This window comes from Suricata suricatta, chromosome 6 (assembly GCF_006229205.1).
Source record: "Suricata suricatta isolate VVHF042 chromosome 6, meerkat_22Aug2017_6uvM2_HiC, whole genome shotgun sequence".
Taxonomy (NCBI): domain Eukaryota; kingdom Metazoa; phylum Chordata; class Mammalia; order Carnivora; family Herpestidae; genus Suricata; species Suricata suricatta.
The window spans coordinates 136,049,590-136,064,338 of NC_043705.1; the positions used below are offsets into that span (position 1 = coordinate 136,049,590).

At 43.6% G+C, this 14,749-nt stretch overlaps 1 protein-coding gene across 1 annotated transcript in view; it reads right to left on the reverse strand.

Moving 5' to 3' along the window:
• FBXL7 (F-box and leucine rich repeat protein 7) overlaps positions 1–14,674 on the reverse strand; it is a 367,939-nt gene extending 353,265 nt beyond the window's left edge. The window contains exon 1 of the mRNA XM_029941067.1: positions 14,518–14,674. Within this exon, the coding sequence (XP_029796927.1) occupies positions 14,518–14,554 (37 nt within the window). The 5' untranslated portion in view covers positions 14,555–14,674. The remainder of the gene's footprint in view (positions 1–14,517) is intronic.
• Between the last annotated feature and the right edge of the window lie 75 nt (positions 14,675–14,749).

A 14,749-nucleotide genomic window follows, 5' to 3' on the forward strand; every position in this document is an offset into this window, starting at 1 on the left:
ATAAAATGACTAATAAACTATTTAGGATGATCATGAGACCGCATATTAATTTGTAGTCATTTTTCATTTTGCTTATGACTGTTTCAACCACTGCTGCATGTTTCATCTGTTTAATGAATGTGTACTTGCCACCGGTCTACCTAACAAGCCTTGCCAATTTCCCAATTCTCTTAATAGCCGGTTAACACGAAATGCTGATTTCAGGCAAAAACAACTGTGACCATCTGTTTCTACTTCCTTTTTCTTCTTTACTGTTCCACTACCAACTTTGGTGAGCTACAGCGATCACTCTTCAAAGAATAGCAGTCGATCGGCAAAATCAGACCTTTTAGGAATTATTGAGATGTCCGATGTCAGTGCCAGAGCTGGACAAACAGATCAGACAGACGAAGGGTCTCTAGATCCATCTGCAGTCAATTCTGAGTTAGAGCCGCAGAACAACTCAGAACAAATTCCAATATGGCTCTTCAAAGTCCGCACCAGCAGCAGCAGACAGGTACCACAAGCTTGTTGTTGCCGGGTTGCCAACTAGCTACGTGCTATGGGTCAACTCACGTTAGGGCAGGAGGCTTGATTTTCTAATCTGTACAGTGAAAGGATGGGACTACATCCCCAAGCAGAAAACCAGTCTGTGTCTCTTACCTCTCAGCTGAAGACTCCTTGTTAAGGACAGCCAGGTTTCTCAGGAAGAAGATAATTTTCCCACCAGTGCCATCCTGCCCTTGACTACTGCCAGAATAGCGTCCTATTCCAACTTCTCTGTTGTCTTACATGGAATTCCCCAGTAAAGGGCCTCTGTGATGACTTTAGGTTCAGTTTGTTGGGAATTACTCTTGGGATCACCCTTAAGAGGGGGAAGGGAGAAGGCGGACCAGAAGGTGCAACTGTAACACAGGACTCAGCCAATTCCATGGGGAACTGGGTCCTTCTGATTTGTCCCAAATGGTATCCCGGCCTCAACTAGTCATGTGATGGGGGGGTCACTCCTTGTCCTTATGTGACAATAATTTCTGGAGAGGCACTGGGCTGCGAGTCATCAGTGTCAAAATGCTATGCAACTGAGGGTCTGAGAGGGTCGGTCCTGCAGGGGCTACAAGGTGGAGAGGTGCAGCAGATAGGACATTCACCTCGAATCCTCTTTAAGAAGAAAAGGGTGTGAAGTATAGTAAGAAAGACACAGATTTAAAAGAAACTAAGATAATCAATGTTAGGATCCTAAAGCCTTGCTACCTGCATGACCTTGGCAAAGCTGTTTCATTTCTTTATCCCTCAGTCTCTTTGTAAGGTGATCTATGGTCGCTTTCACCACTAAAATTTCCATGACTGTATTCCAGATTTCATTCTTGGTCCACATCCAAAGCCTTTTTGTTAACTACCTTAAGACTTACAAATATGGCTAAGGAAAAAAGAATCCACCCATATCAAAAATCTCCAGTAGCATCTGAAATTCATCTCTAATAACTGAAGAGATGATCAGTAGCAGCAGCAAACTCAAATCTATACCCCACGGTGGACACACAGTGATCCCAAGATTAAATTAGATTTGCAGGCAACAGCCTGGGGATTTTGACATTAGACTGAATACAATTACTCAGTTAGCTGTATCTTTATTACCCATGCTCCCCCTTGTGAGGTAATTTTCCTTACTGGAGGTAAAGCAACCCCAAGCAAAGCATTTAAAAATGATCCTTTTCCTGTTTTTATCAGCCCGTATCAAAAAACAATGACTATATGAAGCACAACCAAGAGGAGGGAATTGGTTTTTTATTGCTTCGTTCATGCTGTTATGTCTTTAGGAGCAGAGAAAGACTCCCCAAGGAGACACGTGTCTCAAAACAAGCTCATAGGATAATCAACAGGAGAGGTCTTTCAAGAGAGCTGGAAGATAGAGAAAATTATTAAAATATAATTAAATAAGCAGAGGGGATATGAGATGAAATGTGATGAGGAAGACATTCAGGACAGAAATGTCGGGTCTTTAAACTTACTTTCATAGGAATATATGCAAAGTACATTGTCCAAATGGGGTGACACAAATCTTTCCAACCAATAGAGTAGCTATTGATCTTGAAATTTTTTTTTAAAAAAAGACAAAACTGAGCGTATGCATGTTGCCTATAGTTCTGAATGTACACGCTGCCACTTCAAAGTAAATGTCAACCAGGCTCAGTGTCACGTAGGGTCAACTTCCCACCAAGGAGATAGTACATCCATTCATCTGAGCTGAACACACATTCGGGTAAACAAACTAAACTGTGCAGTTTCAAGTGGTTATCAGGTCATAGAACCCTATGAAGTCCCTAAGGTACAGTCACCTCTACCCCAAGTTCCATCTCAAAAAGCTCATGTGTTGGGCTGTTTCTTTTCGCCTGAATCCTATGCTGTCCTTTTCTTTGAAGCTATTCCTCTAACATACCATATGATTAAAGAAACAAATGACATTTTAATATTAATTGTATTTCTTAAATTCCTTATAGGATACGCATTTCTCTCTACTTACAGTAAAAAAATAAAATAGGTCTGAAGAATAATAGACTTCATGTAACTTGTAAGAAAGGATTATTTAAATATAGTTTCAAGTACAAGTACACATCCATATACCACACACAGCTCAATACTGGGGTTTTTTTTGATCAGTCACTTCTGATTTTAGTAATGTGGGAAGACAGAGGCAGAAGGCCTAGAAGCCATTCTAATCATGCCAGACACACATAATAATGTTTATATGTTGCATAATAATAAAGAAAAAATGGAGACACAAGGCACTTAGCGTGAAGTAGATCAATAATCCAGGATAAAAAGATTATAACCCTATGAGCATTTAATGCAGAGAACACAGAGCCAAAGGAATGGTTTATTAATTTAAAGATCAAATTTTGGGGCACCTAGGTGGCTCAGTTGGTTAAGCATCCAACTTCTGCCCAGGTTATGATCCCACACTTTGTGAGTTCGAGCCCTATGTCAGGCTCTGGGCTGACAGCTCAGAGCCTGGAGCCTGCTTCAGATTCTGTGTCTCCCTCTCTCTCTGCCCCTCCCCTGCTTGTATTCTGTCTCTCTGTCTCCCAAAAACAAACATTTAAAAAATTTAAAAAATAAAGATCAAATTTTAAAAATGTGTTCTAGGTTAATGATTTGCTTAAACTGTCACATAAAACCGATTTCTAAGTCAGTATAGGCAAATATTACCAAACACTACACTTTTCAACAAGAAATACCCAGCAGTGTCCCACTCGATACTAATCACTGAAGACCACTGGAATACTCTAAGGTAGTGAAGTCTTCAACAATTGTCTTCAGCAATCCTAAAACATACACACATCATTGTTCTTTAAATACACAATTTAAGTTATTTTCATCCATAAGAAGATGGAACTACATTATAAAAAATAAGGATCCAAGTTAGAATATCCTCAGAAGAAAATGTATGTCCAGAAAAATATTTTTTTAGAGTTAAAATGTCTGAGTCCAAGAAATAGTCATTGAAAATACTATAGGGTTTTCATGAGCTTTTATTAGATCCAACAAAGACCCTGGCTACAAATTTATGTTCATTTAATTATTTAACCAAAAAAACATATTTCAAACCTACTCTATGAGCCAGGTTACAGTCACATTGGGGTGAACACATGTAGGATGAACGATGAATAAATACAAAGGACCAAGAAACAGAAAAGAAATGAGATTAAACTAACAGTGCATGGAAAGTAAAGCAATTAAAGACTAAATGAACAACGTGAATTTCTCCCACAATGATAGAACCTCAGTGACTTGATATCAGCTTATCCTAAAAGACCTGCACCAAGTCCTCACCACTTCCCCAGGCCTCAGGGAAATGTGATTATTCAACAGCAAAGGACACAGAAGAATCAGAATTCCTGTCATGCTCAGAGTCCCCAGAGTCTCTCATCTCCCAGGCAGTGACATAACTTTCTCTAAAGCCTCAGGAGCGGACATTTTCAGGGAGGGAAACGCCCCTCAAAGCCCCACCTGAGTTTTGTCAACTAGCAGTGCACTACAATGTCACCTTGTTGTGAACATTTTTTTTATGTTTATTATTTTTGAAAAAGAGAGAGCAAGAGCTGGGAAGGGGTACAGAGAAGGGGACAGAGGATCCAATCTGGACTCCGCACTGATGGCAGAGAGCCCAATGTGTGGCTTGAACTCGCAAAGCATGAGACCATGCCCTGAGCTAAAACTGGATGTTTAACTTACTGAACCACCCAGCCCCAACCCCTTGTCACCAACATTTCCAACAATTCACTCTGCAGCCTCGTTATGATCATCTTATCACCATGAGGCTGTTCCCGCACTCCCATGGCTGGATATGACCCCCAGGAAGCCAGACTTCTCTGCTTCTAGCAGAGCTAAAAAGAGATTAAAAGTTGGATGCTTGCAGATCCCCATTTTCATCCTGGGGTGCAAGCTATTTAAAATCCTATCAAAGGCACCTGGGGGGCTCAGTTGGTTAAGCATTTGACTTTGGCTCAGGTCATGATCTCATGGTTCATGAATTCTGAGTCCTGCATGGGGTGATCTCAAGCCCCGCTTTGGGTGAGCATGAGCCCTGCTTCGGGGTGAGTCCTGCTTCGCTTTCTCTCTCTCCCTCTCTCTCGACCCCTCACTCACTTGTGCCCTCTCTCTCTAAAAATTAATTAATTAATTAAATACTGTCGAGAATGCCTGGTGATAACCCTCTAGAATGATTGTATTCTTGTTTTCCTGTAGCACTGAAGCGGGGCTGAGGGTATAGTGGAACATGTACTACATTTAGAATCAAAATGGCCACACCGAGTCTTCACTATAAAATCAAGGCAAGTCACTTACTCTGTCGAGGCCTCAGTTTCCTCGCCTATACACTGGGGATAATGATGGACATCCCTCCCACAGTCCCTGTGATGATAAATAAGATTAAGGTCTGAAACGCTTTACAGTTTCCAAAGCAATTTCATAGACATACTTACGGAGAAGTCTCCCAGGAGCTGGCAAAGGAGAAGGGCAAATTCCCAAGTATATATTGGAGTAATTCTCCATATTAACAGCTGTTTCAAATCCACGGTGTTGAAACCCGAGGGAAAGGGAAGGTACAACACATAAACGATTTAGAGGGAAGGAACCGTGTGCACCTTCCTTAGTCCTCTCCTAGCTCTCGTTTGTGGGCGGGTTCCCAGGCTGTCTCAGGTAAACGGCTATCCCAGAACGAAGACCAGTGAAAAGCACACAGTGTCGTGGAGAATCCGGAGGACAGCCTTTCCGCTCTACTGCATACTCGCAGACGGTACACAATATGCTAGTTATTTCCCCCGCTGATGTTATTACAGACACTCGTTAGCCCACAGGTGACATCGGCAGATTGTTGCCTAATGAGCAGGTAATCTGTCCCTGGGAGACCCAGGTAAAATAAGTGGAGTTTCCTTCAAAAAGACGTCTTTCTACAGGCCTGGGTGGCTCAGGTGGTTAAGCGTCCAGCTCTTGATTTTGGCTCAGGTCATGATCCCAGGGTCCTGGGATCGAGCACCCACCTCGGGCTCTGTGCTGGGAGAGAAGCCTACTTAACATTCTCTCTCTCCGTCTCTGCCTCTCTCTCTCTCTCTCTCTCTCTCTCTGTCCCTACCCTGCTCATGCCCTCTCCCAAAAAAATAAAAAAAGAATAGATTAAAAAAAGTTTTTCATGTTTGATCTTCTAATCCACAAAATTGTCACCATTTTTTAAAGGCTACTTCTCAGCCACTGCACTTCTTTGAAACACACAAACAAAACAAAGATCGATAAAGATTTTGGCGGCACCAACAAGGGCCAGGCAGGAGGGGGTCATGGGCACAGTGGAAAGGGGCACGGACTCCAGTGCTGCCAAGGGACTGCCGTTGTCACCTGGCCGCTCACCAGCTGTGCGCGCTGGGCAGGGGTGAGCCTCCCGGATTCCCTGCTGGCACCTGTGAAATGGAGTCAGCAGTGCCCACAGAGTGGCTGCCATGAACTATAAGAAAAGTGTGTGTAGAGGGCTCAGTGGGGGAAGGGTACCTAAGGAATGCTCAGTGTTATTCACTATTATTAAACTGACAGCAAATCGAATAAACTTGGAAATATTAGTATTTATTAATAATCATTTAGATCTGTGAGCACAGATTTTTTTAATGTTTATTTTTGAAAGACAGAGACAGAGTGTGATCGAGGGACGGTCAGAGAGAGAGGGAGACACAGAATCAGAAGGAAGCAGGTTCCAGGCTCCGAGCTGTCAGCACAGAGCCTGATGCGGGGCTCAAACCCATGAACTCACAAGATCACGATTTGAGCCGAAGTCAGGCACTCAACCAACTGAGGCACCCTGGTGCCCTGTGGGCTTAGATTATTTTAAGAAAACAGAGTTGAATGGAACATTGACCCTGTTCTTTACATGGGAGGCAATCAACACCCTAATTCCCATGGTCTCTTAATTTACTCTTTCCCCCCCTCCTTGTACTTGTGTTCCTTCTTCCACATCACCCTCGGTCTCCCACCTGCTGCTCCTTCTGGGCTCTGACCTATGTCTGACAGTTGGAACTGTCAGGCCTGGCCTTGGTCTTGAACTTAACCTAGATGCTACCACGCCCTGACTCGAGTACTCCACCGGGCCAGCAGGTTCTACTACCCATCTAACTAGCCTTTTCCTGCCTTCTCCACCTTGCCAAGAAGTGGGTTACTGGCAGCCAGAAGGTCAATCCACAAGTACAAGAAAAATTCCTGAAATTTTTCTCCAGAAATTTTGATGCACTTTCCACGGCTGCATCTGCTTGAAAAATGCTGCGAAGGAATTTACCACAGAAAGGGTAGCAAACAAAAAATGTTTTAATAACATTTCTACACATGGCTCAAGGCTTCTAACGTTACAATTATGAGTTCATGCAGTGTTAACAACTGTTTTTCATTTTGTTACTGGTTTCAAATTTAAATAGGAATTGATAGAATGAGCACATCTAATGCAGGACCTAATAGAGATTTACGGCTCCAGAAAACAGTCTACACTCCTTCAACCATGGAATGGGGAAAATGTTGACCATGTGTTTAGATTTCATTACCGAGGAAAATTCAGAGATGGTTAATGATTATTCATGTCAGACGTTTTAAAGTTGTCCATCTTTGGGGTATCAGCTAGCACATTTTTTTAAATGTTTATTTATTTTTTAAGGAGAGAGAGAGAGAGAGAGACAGAGCAGGAATCAGGAAGGGGCAGAGAGAGAGGGGGACACAGAATCCGAAGCAGGCTCCAGGCTCTGAGCTGTCAGCACAGACCCTGATGTGGGGCTCAAACCCATGAATTGTGAGATCATGAACTGAGCCAATGTCAGACGCTCAACGGACTGAGCCACCCAGGTGCCCCATGAGCAACATATTTTAAAGGCATCTGCCCAAAGGCTTCCATTCTCCTTTATGACAATGTGCAGGTCTGAGAGGGACCGAGGCTCATCAGATGCCCCTGCCCTTTTCTGAAACATTTCAAGGTCTTCACTTCCAGAACCTGCAGGAATCACTTTCCATGAAATAAACCATATGAAGATTTTGGGGAACAATGAAGGAAAGTCTCTTCCTGAAACCTATTTAGTTTCTCCCAAGGTTCTAAGCTACAACCCATCCAACTTACCTGTTTGTTGCTGTTGTTTTAGAAACATCCTTTAGATATTTCAGGAAGCGTGGTACTGTCCAGAGCTGTCATTATATACAGAGTAACTCTATTCCTATTCACATTTCCCCCTGACCACTGACATCTACACTTAGCACCCTGGGAGAAGGAGGGTCCTCCTGTGAATCAGGATTTCTCCTCTTGCTCTAGAAGCATCTGCCTCCCTGCCTCGCTTCTCAGATACTGGACGTTTCTAGAGCAAGTCTACTCTCTCTGGAGATTTGATGCAGTGAGTAGGTAGAAGAAGAGTTCTAAATTTCTGTAAGGAACCAAAATAAAAAAGCAATAACAAAAAAGAGCTACGTTCTAGAAAAATTCAGCTGATATGGACTCCGTTACTATGCGGAAGATCGGCTGCTCCGTCTCACTCAAGGTAAACACAGTGCGGAACAAAAGTGTATCAGAGTTTCTTAGGAAGATGCTGTCTTTGATTCTAGTCAACTTGTAGTTTCTGATCAAATATCACTAACCAGTAATACCGATTAAAAGTTTTACATACAAGTTAAGCCATTTATTCAAGACATTCAACATGAGCACAATTTAAGGTCTTGCTTCAAGTTCATTAGATCTACATGTTTTAGGGTAATAATAAAAGTAACAATACCATAGGTAGAGTCAGTGTCCATTACTACACTGAAAATAAGGACAAGTCACTTATCAAACCCAGTTTTTGGTGCTGGAGTTTATGTTGACAGAAGGCAGGAAAATCAATAAAATTAATTAGATTAGTCTAATTAATACTTAAGTATAACTAGATAGACATAAATACATATATATAACAGGTGGAAACCAACAGAGAGGAAGAGAATTAACCCAAGGAAAGTGGGGGAATATTTTTAACACCTGAAATGATACAGCTGTATGCGGGAAGGCGGGGAGCAAAGGAGTAAAATGAGTTAGAACCAAACAATAACCCTTTAGCCACATAACTTGACATGACTGAAGGATATTTGCAAGGGAATTGGGAGAAGGGTCCTCTAACATACCCCTTGGTCAGTGCAGAAATCTCTAGCCCATCATCCTCTACTGCAGCCACCTCCTTCCCATGTCCGAACAACTCACTCACTCACTGGGAAGCCTATCTGGGAGGTGGTCAGCTCCAATCATGGGGTCTTCCTCAGACTCGGCCAAATCCACCCTCTAGTAACTCAAATACACCCGTCTTTGCTCAGCACTTTGCAATTTAATGTTTTAAATTGCAGAACACCAGTAGATGCAGGCTAAGGGCAACACTTTTTTTTTAATGTTTTTTATTTATTTTTGAGACAGAGAGAGACAGAGCATGAGTGGGGAGGGGCAGAGAGAGAGGGAGACACAGAATCGGAAGCAGGCTCCAAGCTCTGAGCTGTCAGCACAGAGCCCGATGCGGGGCTTGAACCCATGAACGTGAGATCATGACCTGAGCCAAAGTTGGAGGCTTAACCAACTGAGCCACCCAGGCGCCCCAACACTTACTTTTAATTACTCAAAACCAATCCACAATTTGTTTTCTTTCAAAGGGCAGAGGGAGTTAAGAGAAAGCGTTTGTGAGCGGATTCCCAGGGGGAAAGAAATGCTCCCTCTCTTTTCTTTCTCATTTTAAATATACAGAAGATTCCTCAAATGTCTGAAAATATCTTCTCACCATCAGATCAAAGATGGTCCCATGAACTACACTAATGCTTTCATTTAAACCGAACAGTGGAATCAGTACGGGTCCTCTTCTGATTTTCATCAGAATGAAATTATTTACTGGAGGCAAAAGATGAAGACCCACGTCTTCATGAAGATCTTTGGGGTTATCTTCACATATCCAGTGAAGTCAGGCAGTATCTCCTGGTCACAGCACGAAGAGCATGTCCTAGGCTTCACCTACCCAAAAGCATTCACAAAATAGGTGATGATATAATATAATGAGATACAAAGATATTTGCAAAGATTCTATGCCAAAAAAAAAAAAAAAAAAAAAAAGCCCAGTGGCCAAAACTGACCCCTTTCCAATGTAGCTATGTATGGAAAACTAACAATGTGACACTTTGATAAAATGATGATTTACGCTCCCCAGAATAGAGTGAATAACATTGGTATAACACAGTGGCTCCAAATAACGGTAAATAAATGAGAATCCTGGATGGATCCTCAAGGATCAGTCTTTCACTTCCTTTAAGGCCTGGTCCAAAGCCAACTTTTCAAAAAGGCCAACAGTGACTAATTGCAACCCTCTCTTCCTCCCAATCCCCAAATAATCTGATGACTGTTTTTATTCAGAGACATTAACCCCTTAGAATATATCACACGGTTGACTGAATTACTGTGTGTGTATGCACACAGTAATTGTTCCACTTCCCCTCCCTCTCACCATGTGGGTGCTCGTGCGCGCGCACACACACACACACACACACACACACACACTCATGAAGAAAAGATTGACAAGTACAGGATCTTACTCCAATCCCAACCATCCAGAAGAGTTCCTGGCACATAGTAAGAAGTAAAAAGTCAACATACATTAGTGGAACGAACGAATAAATGACTCAGGGCCTAGACAGAGTTGGCCGGGAGTCCCAGTGCCACCTACACCAGCTGTAGGACCTGGGGAAAAGGTCATGCTCTCTACAGCTGTGCTTCCCCAGTGGTAAAATGAGGACCTTAGGAGCACCTGCCTTTCGGACTGTCCTGAGGATTATGTGAGTCAGTGTCTGTCAATGGCTTAGAATAATGCCTGCACGCAGTAAACTTTCAATAAACCTTAGCTGCCACTATTATTATTATTCCAAGATATGTTTCCCGAGGTGGTGATGGACTAGTGATGATTTATGCGTTCAGGCAGCTGGCTCTCCGGATATCTGACAGCAGATCTGAGATGGTGAAAAGGGGCCCAAGGCACTTGCTACAGCTTCAGAGCCACCAAGGGTCCAACCCCATCACTGTGGCCTCCTCAGTTCCTATTCAACTTGCAGGATTTTGCAAAGGAGCTGTTAACTGTGCATTAAAGCCTTAACAAGCTGGAGTAGAATAAACATAACAATGAAACCACGGAGTTAAGTGAGGGTGAGGCTCAGACACCTTAAAAGGAAGGGAAAGCAGCCTGGCTTCTTACTAGAACAGAGAGACTTGTTTATTTGGCTTAACTAAAGTCAAAGCTAATGGTCATAAGCTTCACTCCAATGCACTCTCCAGATTTCTACACACAGGCTGAAATCTACACCTTATGAAAGAAGATAAAGAGAAACAAAACACAGCCTGCCATAAGAGAATTGATCAGGACATCCTAATCATTTAGACATTCACTTATGTTTCTAGAAATTCAAAGATGAGGAATGGTGTGGTAACATCTTCCTGGAGCAAAATGCAAGTTGGCAGTGGAGGGCAGAAGGGGGAGGGGTTACAAATTACACCATTCACCTGAATAGTCACTGAGTATTACTTTGGAAATAAAATAAAACACTTTGGAAAACAAAACACTTTGGAAACAGCCATTATTTACACAGACCTTGAATTTAGGAAGAAAAAAAGGGAGTTCAGGACTGATTCTGTTAGGAGAGGTATTGGGGGGGACAAGTGAGGAAGATGGAGGTGAGGGAAAAGATGATGACTAAGGGGGGGGACGCTTACTAATTTCATGGCAATAACAGTCTAACTCCCCTATTTACGATATTCCCTATATTTATTGTATTCCCTATTATAATACACCTTCCAAGGTTAACCTCCATTAAGTGGTCCATTAAGGAATTAGAAGAGCAAAGTAAAATAAATGACCATGCACCCGAGTATGAGATCTTGACAAGTAATGCCAATAAGGAATTCTTCTCCTCACTCTAGAGAAGAAAGATCCCATGATTTCAGGAGAACTGAGCAAGGTCACAGATGCTAAATGGAAGCTGGACTCAAATCTACAGACTCCCAAATTAATGCTCTCTGCTTGATGCAAGAGTTTCCCCCAGTTTTAACAAGAACATGATCAATGATTCAACTCTAGGAGGAACCCAAGATTCTGCATCGTTACCAAGCTCCAAGGTGACACTGCAGCCACACGGAGTCCTTGAATGACACAGAACTGGAAATGTCTGCCCTAATGCACCTGCTAAGGTAAGCCTCGGGAAGAATATTTGTTGTGGTTTTAATGACAAGGGTGTTTTTCAGGAGCAAGAGAAAGTAAGATTACATAAGAAATATTGAAGTTTTAAACATTCCAATAATTGAACACTCACTGTAAAATGAAGGTGGCTTGCATTTACACGGTGATGTCAACTCTAAAATATATTTAAAGTGCAGATTTTTAAAGTATACACAAACACCTATGTTTCGGAGTGGAGCAGTCTCTCACTGCATTCTATGGATATGCATCTACTAATAATCTCCCCCTTTCATTTCAAGCTAGGTATGGTTTGAAATAAATCTTTGAAAATAAATCTTATTTCAAACTATACCTAACTTGCACTCACCTACTAAAACTGTCTTAATTCTCAGTCTCCTTCATGGGGATACTGTGTTGAAGGGCTGAGTTCACTTTCTTTGAAACGTGACATGTTAGATTAAAAAAGAAAGTGGCACGGACACATTGAATTAGGCTTATCCGCATATATGTTACCATCCATTGACATGCTGTAACAAAGCTGACTAACACCAATTACACCAGGGTTGAACCGTTGGGTTCACTTCTATGTAAATGTTTTTATAAATACAGTACAGAATTTTAAGTTTTCTCTTCCTTATGACTTTCTTAATAACGTTTTCTTTTGCTCTAGCTCTAAGAATGCAGGATATAATACACATAACATATAAAATATGGATGCGTGAGTATGAATCAACTGTCTATGCTCTCAGTAAAGCTTCTGGTCAACAGTAGGCTCTTGTTACGTTTGGGATATATCAAAAGTTACACTCAAGAGTTTAGACTACAGGCGGAGTTGGTGCCCCTAAGCCACACATTGTTCAGTGTTCTACTGTACATCTGTTAAAATCCTCTTTAGGAGAGGTCTAATGTAAGGGGGGGGGGATTCTTTTTTAAGTTCACGTGACTTCTGTTTCTCTATTTTTCCTGACCCATCACAGAGGAATCTCCAAAACTAAGCACAATGTGTCCCTCCAGCCAGAACTCAGTTATGGCCTGTAGCTTCCTATTGGTTCTCCCGAATCAGCTGAGCCCAAGAGGCTTTCCCTATAAAAAGTTCCACAGTGTATCTAAATCTGATCCCAGTAAAATTTCACTTAGGCTGAAGTGAAAATGCAGAGGTAGCATTTACGGATAACAGCTGGAGATCATTAGTTCCCTGTCTCTCCTTTTCTCTCCCAAGGGCTGAACACTCCGCTGTTCAGACAGGAAGTCGTCATACTCCACACGCGGTAGGATTCCAGAACGCTGGGATATAAGAACAAGTTGCAGAGGATCGGGAGCATCGGGAGAGGTTTCATTCAACAACGCAGAGCCCTGATTCCACTTAACTCCTGGGGTGCCCGCCCCCCATCAATGTTCAGGTATCACAGTGTATAAGTTGACAAGCACACATTTTACTCCCTGAAAGCTTTGTAATACGCAGAGGAAAAACGCTTAATCTCTCATTATTCCACAAATTTTTAAAACATTAAGAAGTTCTAGGCAGTGGCCAAGATTCTCCAATAATAGTTATTGGCATATTTTCGCATGGGCTATTTAAAAAGACAACTGTTAAACTGTTTTTAATGAAACTATCAAAAAAAAATCTCTCCCACAAAACTGCTCAGAATACGGAGACAACATACACGCACTTCAAAACACTGTGATCTGGAAAAGAATGATTTAAACAAAAGGTTCTTGTGGGTATGGTTGTTTTTGGTTTCGGGTGGGTTTCTGCTGGAGTTTCACAAAGCTGCTGAGAATGAACACAGACACACACAGGGACCTTCTGTGGCCACACCTCAAAGTTTTGAACAGGATGGTCGGGGTTTACCTAACACCGCTTGCTGAATAGCCGTTCTGCATTCCTACCAGTCTGCAGGCGCTGGACCCGCTTTGTAACAGCCTGTCCTCTGGGGGCGGGCTATAAAAGCGATCCAGTCTCTTCCACTCCCCTCCAGCCAAGTTCACGAAAGACAAACCTTCCCAACTTTGGAACCGCGGAAAATGCCTATGCAGGCTGCAAATCGGGGGCAAGCAGTTCATCAACTCGGTTACAATACCACGGTTTTATGCAAAGAGAAGGAGGAGCCACGAAGAAGCCAACCCACACATCCATCATCCTTTTAGGAGGAGGTGGAGTTTAAAGTTTCTCTAACTTCCAACTTCCCACTTGACAGGCAATATTTCTGTGCAATTTCCAGCCCCACGTAACAGATGGTCCTTTGCCCGTCCGGAGCCCCGAGGGAGCCCAGACAAAGCCCCCGGCCACTCCTCGCCTAGCGAGGCCCATAGGTGGGGTTTCACGAAGCTGTCAGCTCAGGAGCATTGAGCCGAGAATGAAAACTTAACTTCTTCTTCCAGAAGTTGTTCCTGCTACAGGAGAGTCCCGGGGACTGGAGCACAAAGGCCTGGGAAAGTTTCCACAGCGTTATTTTTCAAAACCGTCTTCCGCCATCTGCCAAACCATCATCCTAACCGCCCCCCCCCCCAACCCCATGCCTAGGAAAGGAAAGTTGAGGCACATGCGCTCAGAAATACGGCAGAAATGCAACTCGAGCCGTCCCAAGAACAACCTGGGAAGTTGCTTCAAGAGCCCCCCACGGTGGCAAAGCATCCTCGGGGCGCCTGAACGCTCAGCGCCAGGGGAAAAGGTGACGGCCCCGACACGGTGCCAAGTGGGGGTGCGCCACGGCAGTGCGGAGAATCTTCCTCCCCAGACGCGAGGGCGAGGGGGAGCGGGGGTGGGGACGCGATCCGGGAGTCTGGGGACGGGCGGCCCACTCACCCTCACTGCCGTACTGTTTGCCATTGTTCGCGCCCATCCTGCCGCCGTCATGCCCGCCGTCTCCCCGGACACTCCATAGCTGGGGCGCACCGCCTGCGCGCTCCGCCCGAGGAAAGCCCGCCCGACGGGACCGTTAGCTGCGCATACCCCACGCTCCGGGGCCAGGCTCCGGCCGGGGGCGGCCCCTGCACTCCGCTGGGAGGGGGCGCTGCGTCCCCGCCTGGCACCCCCG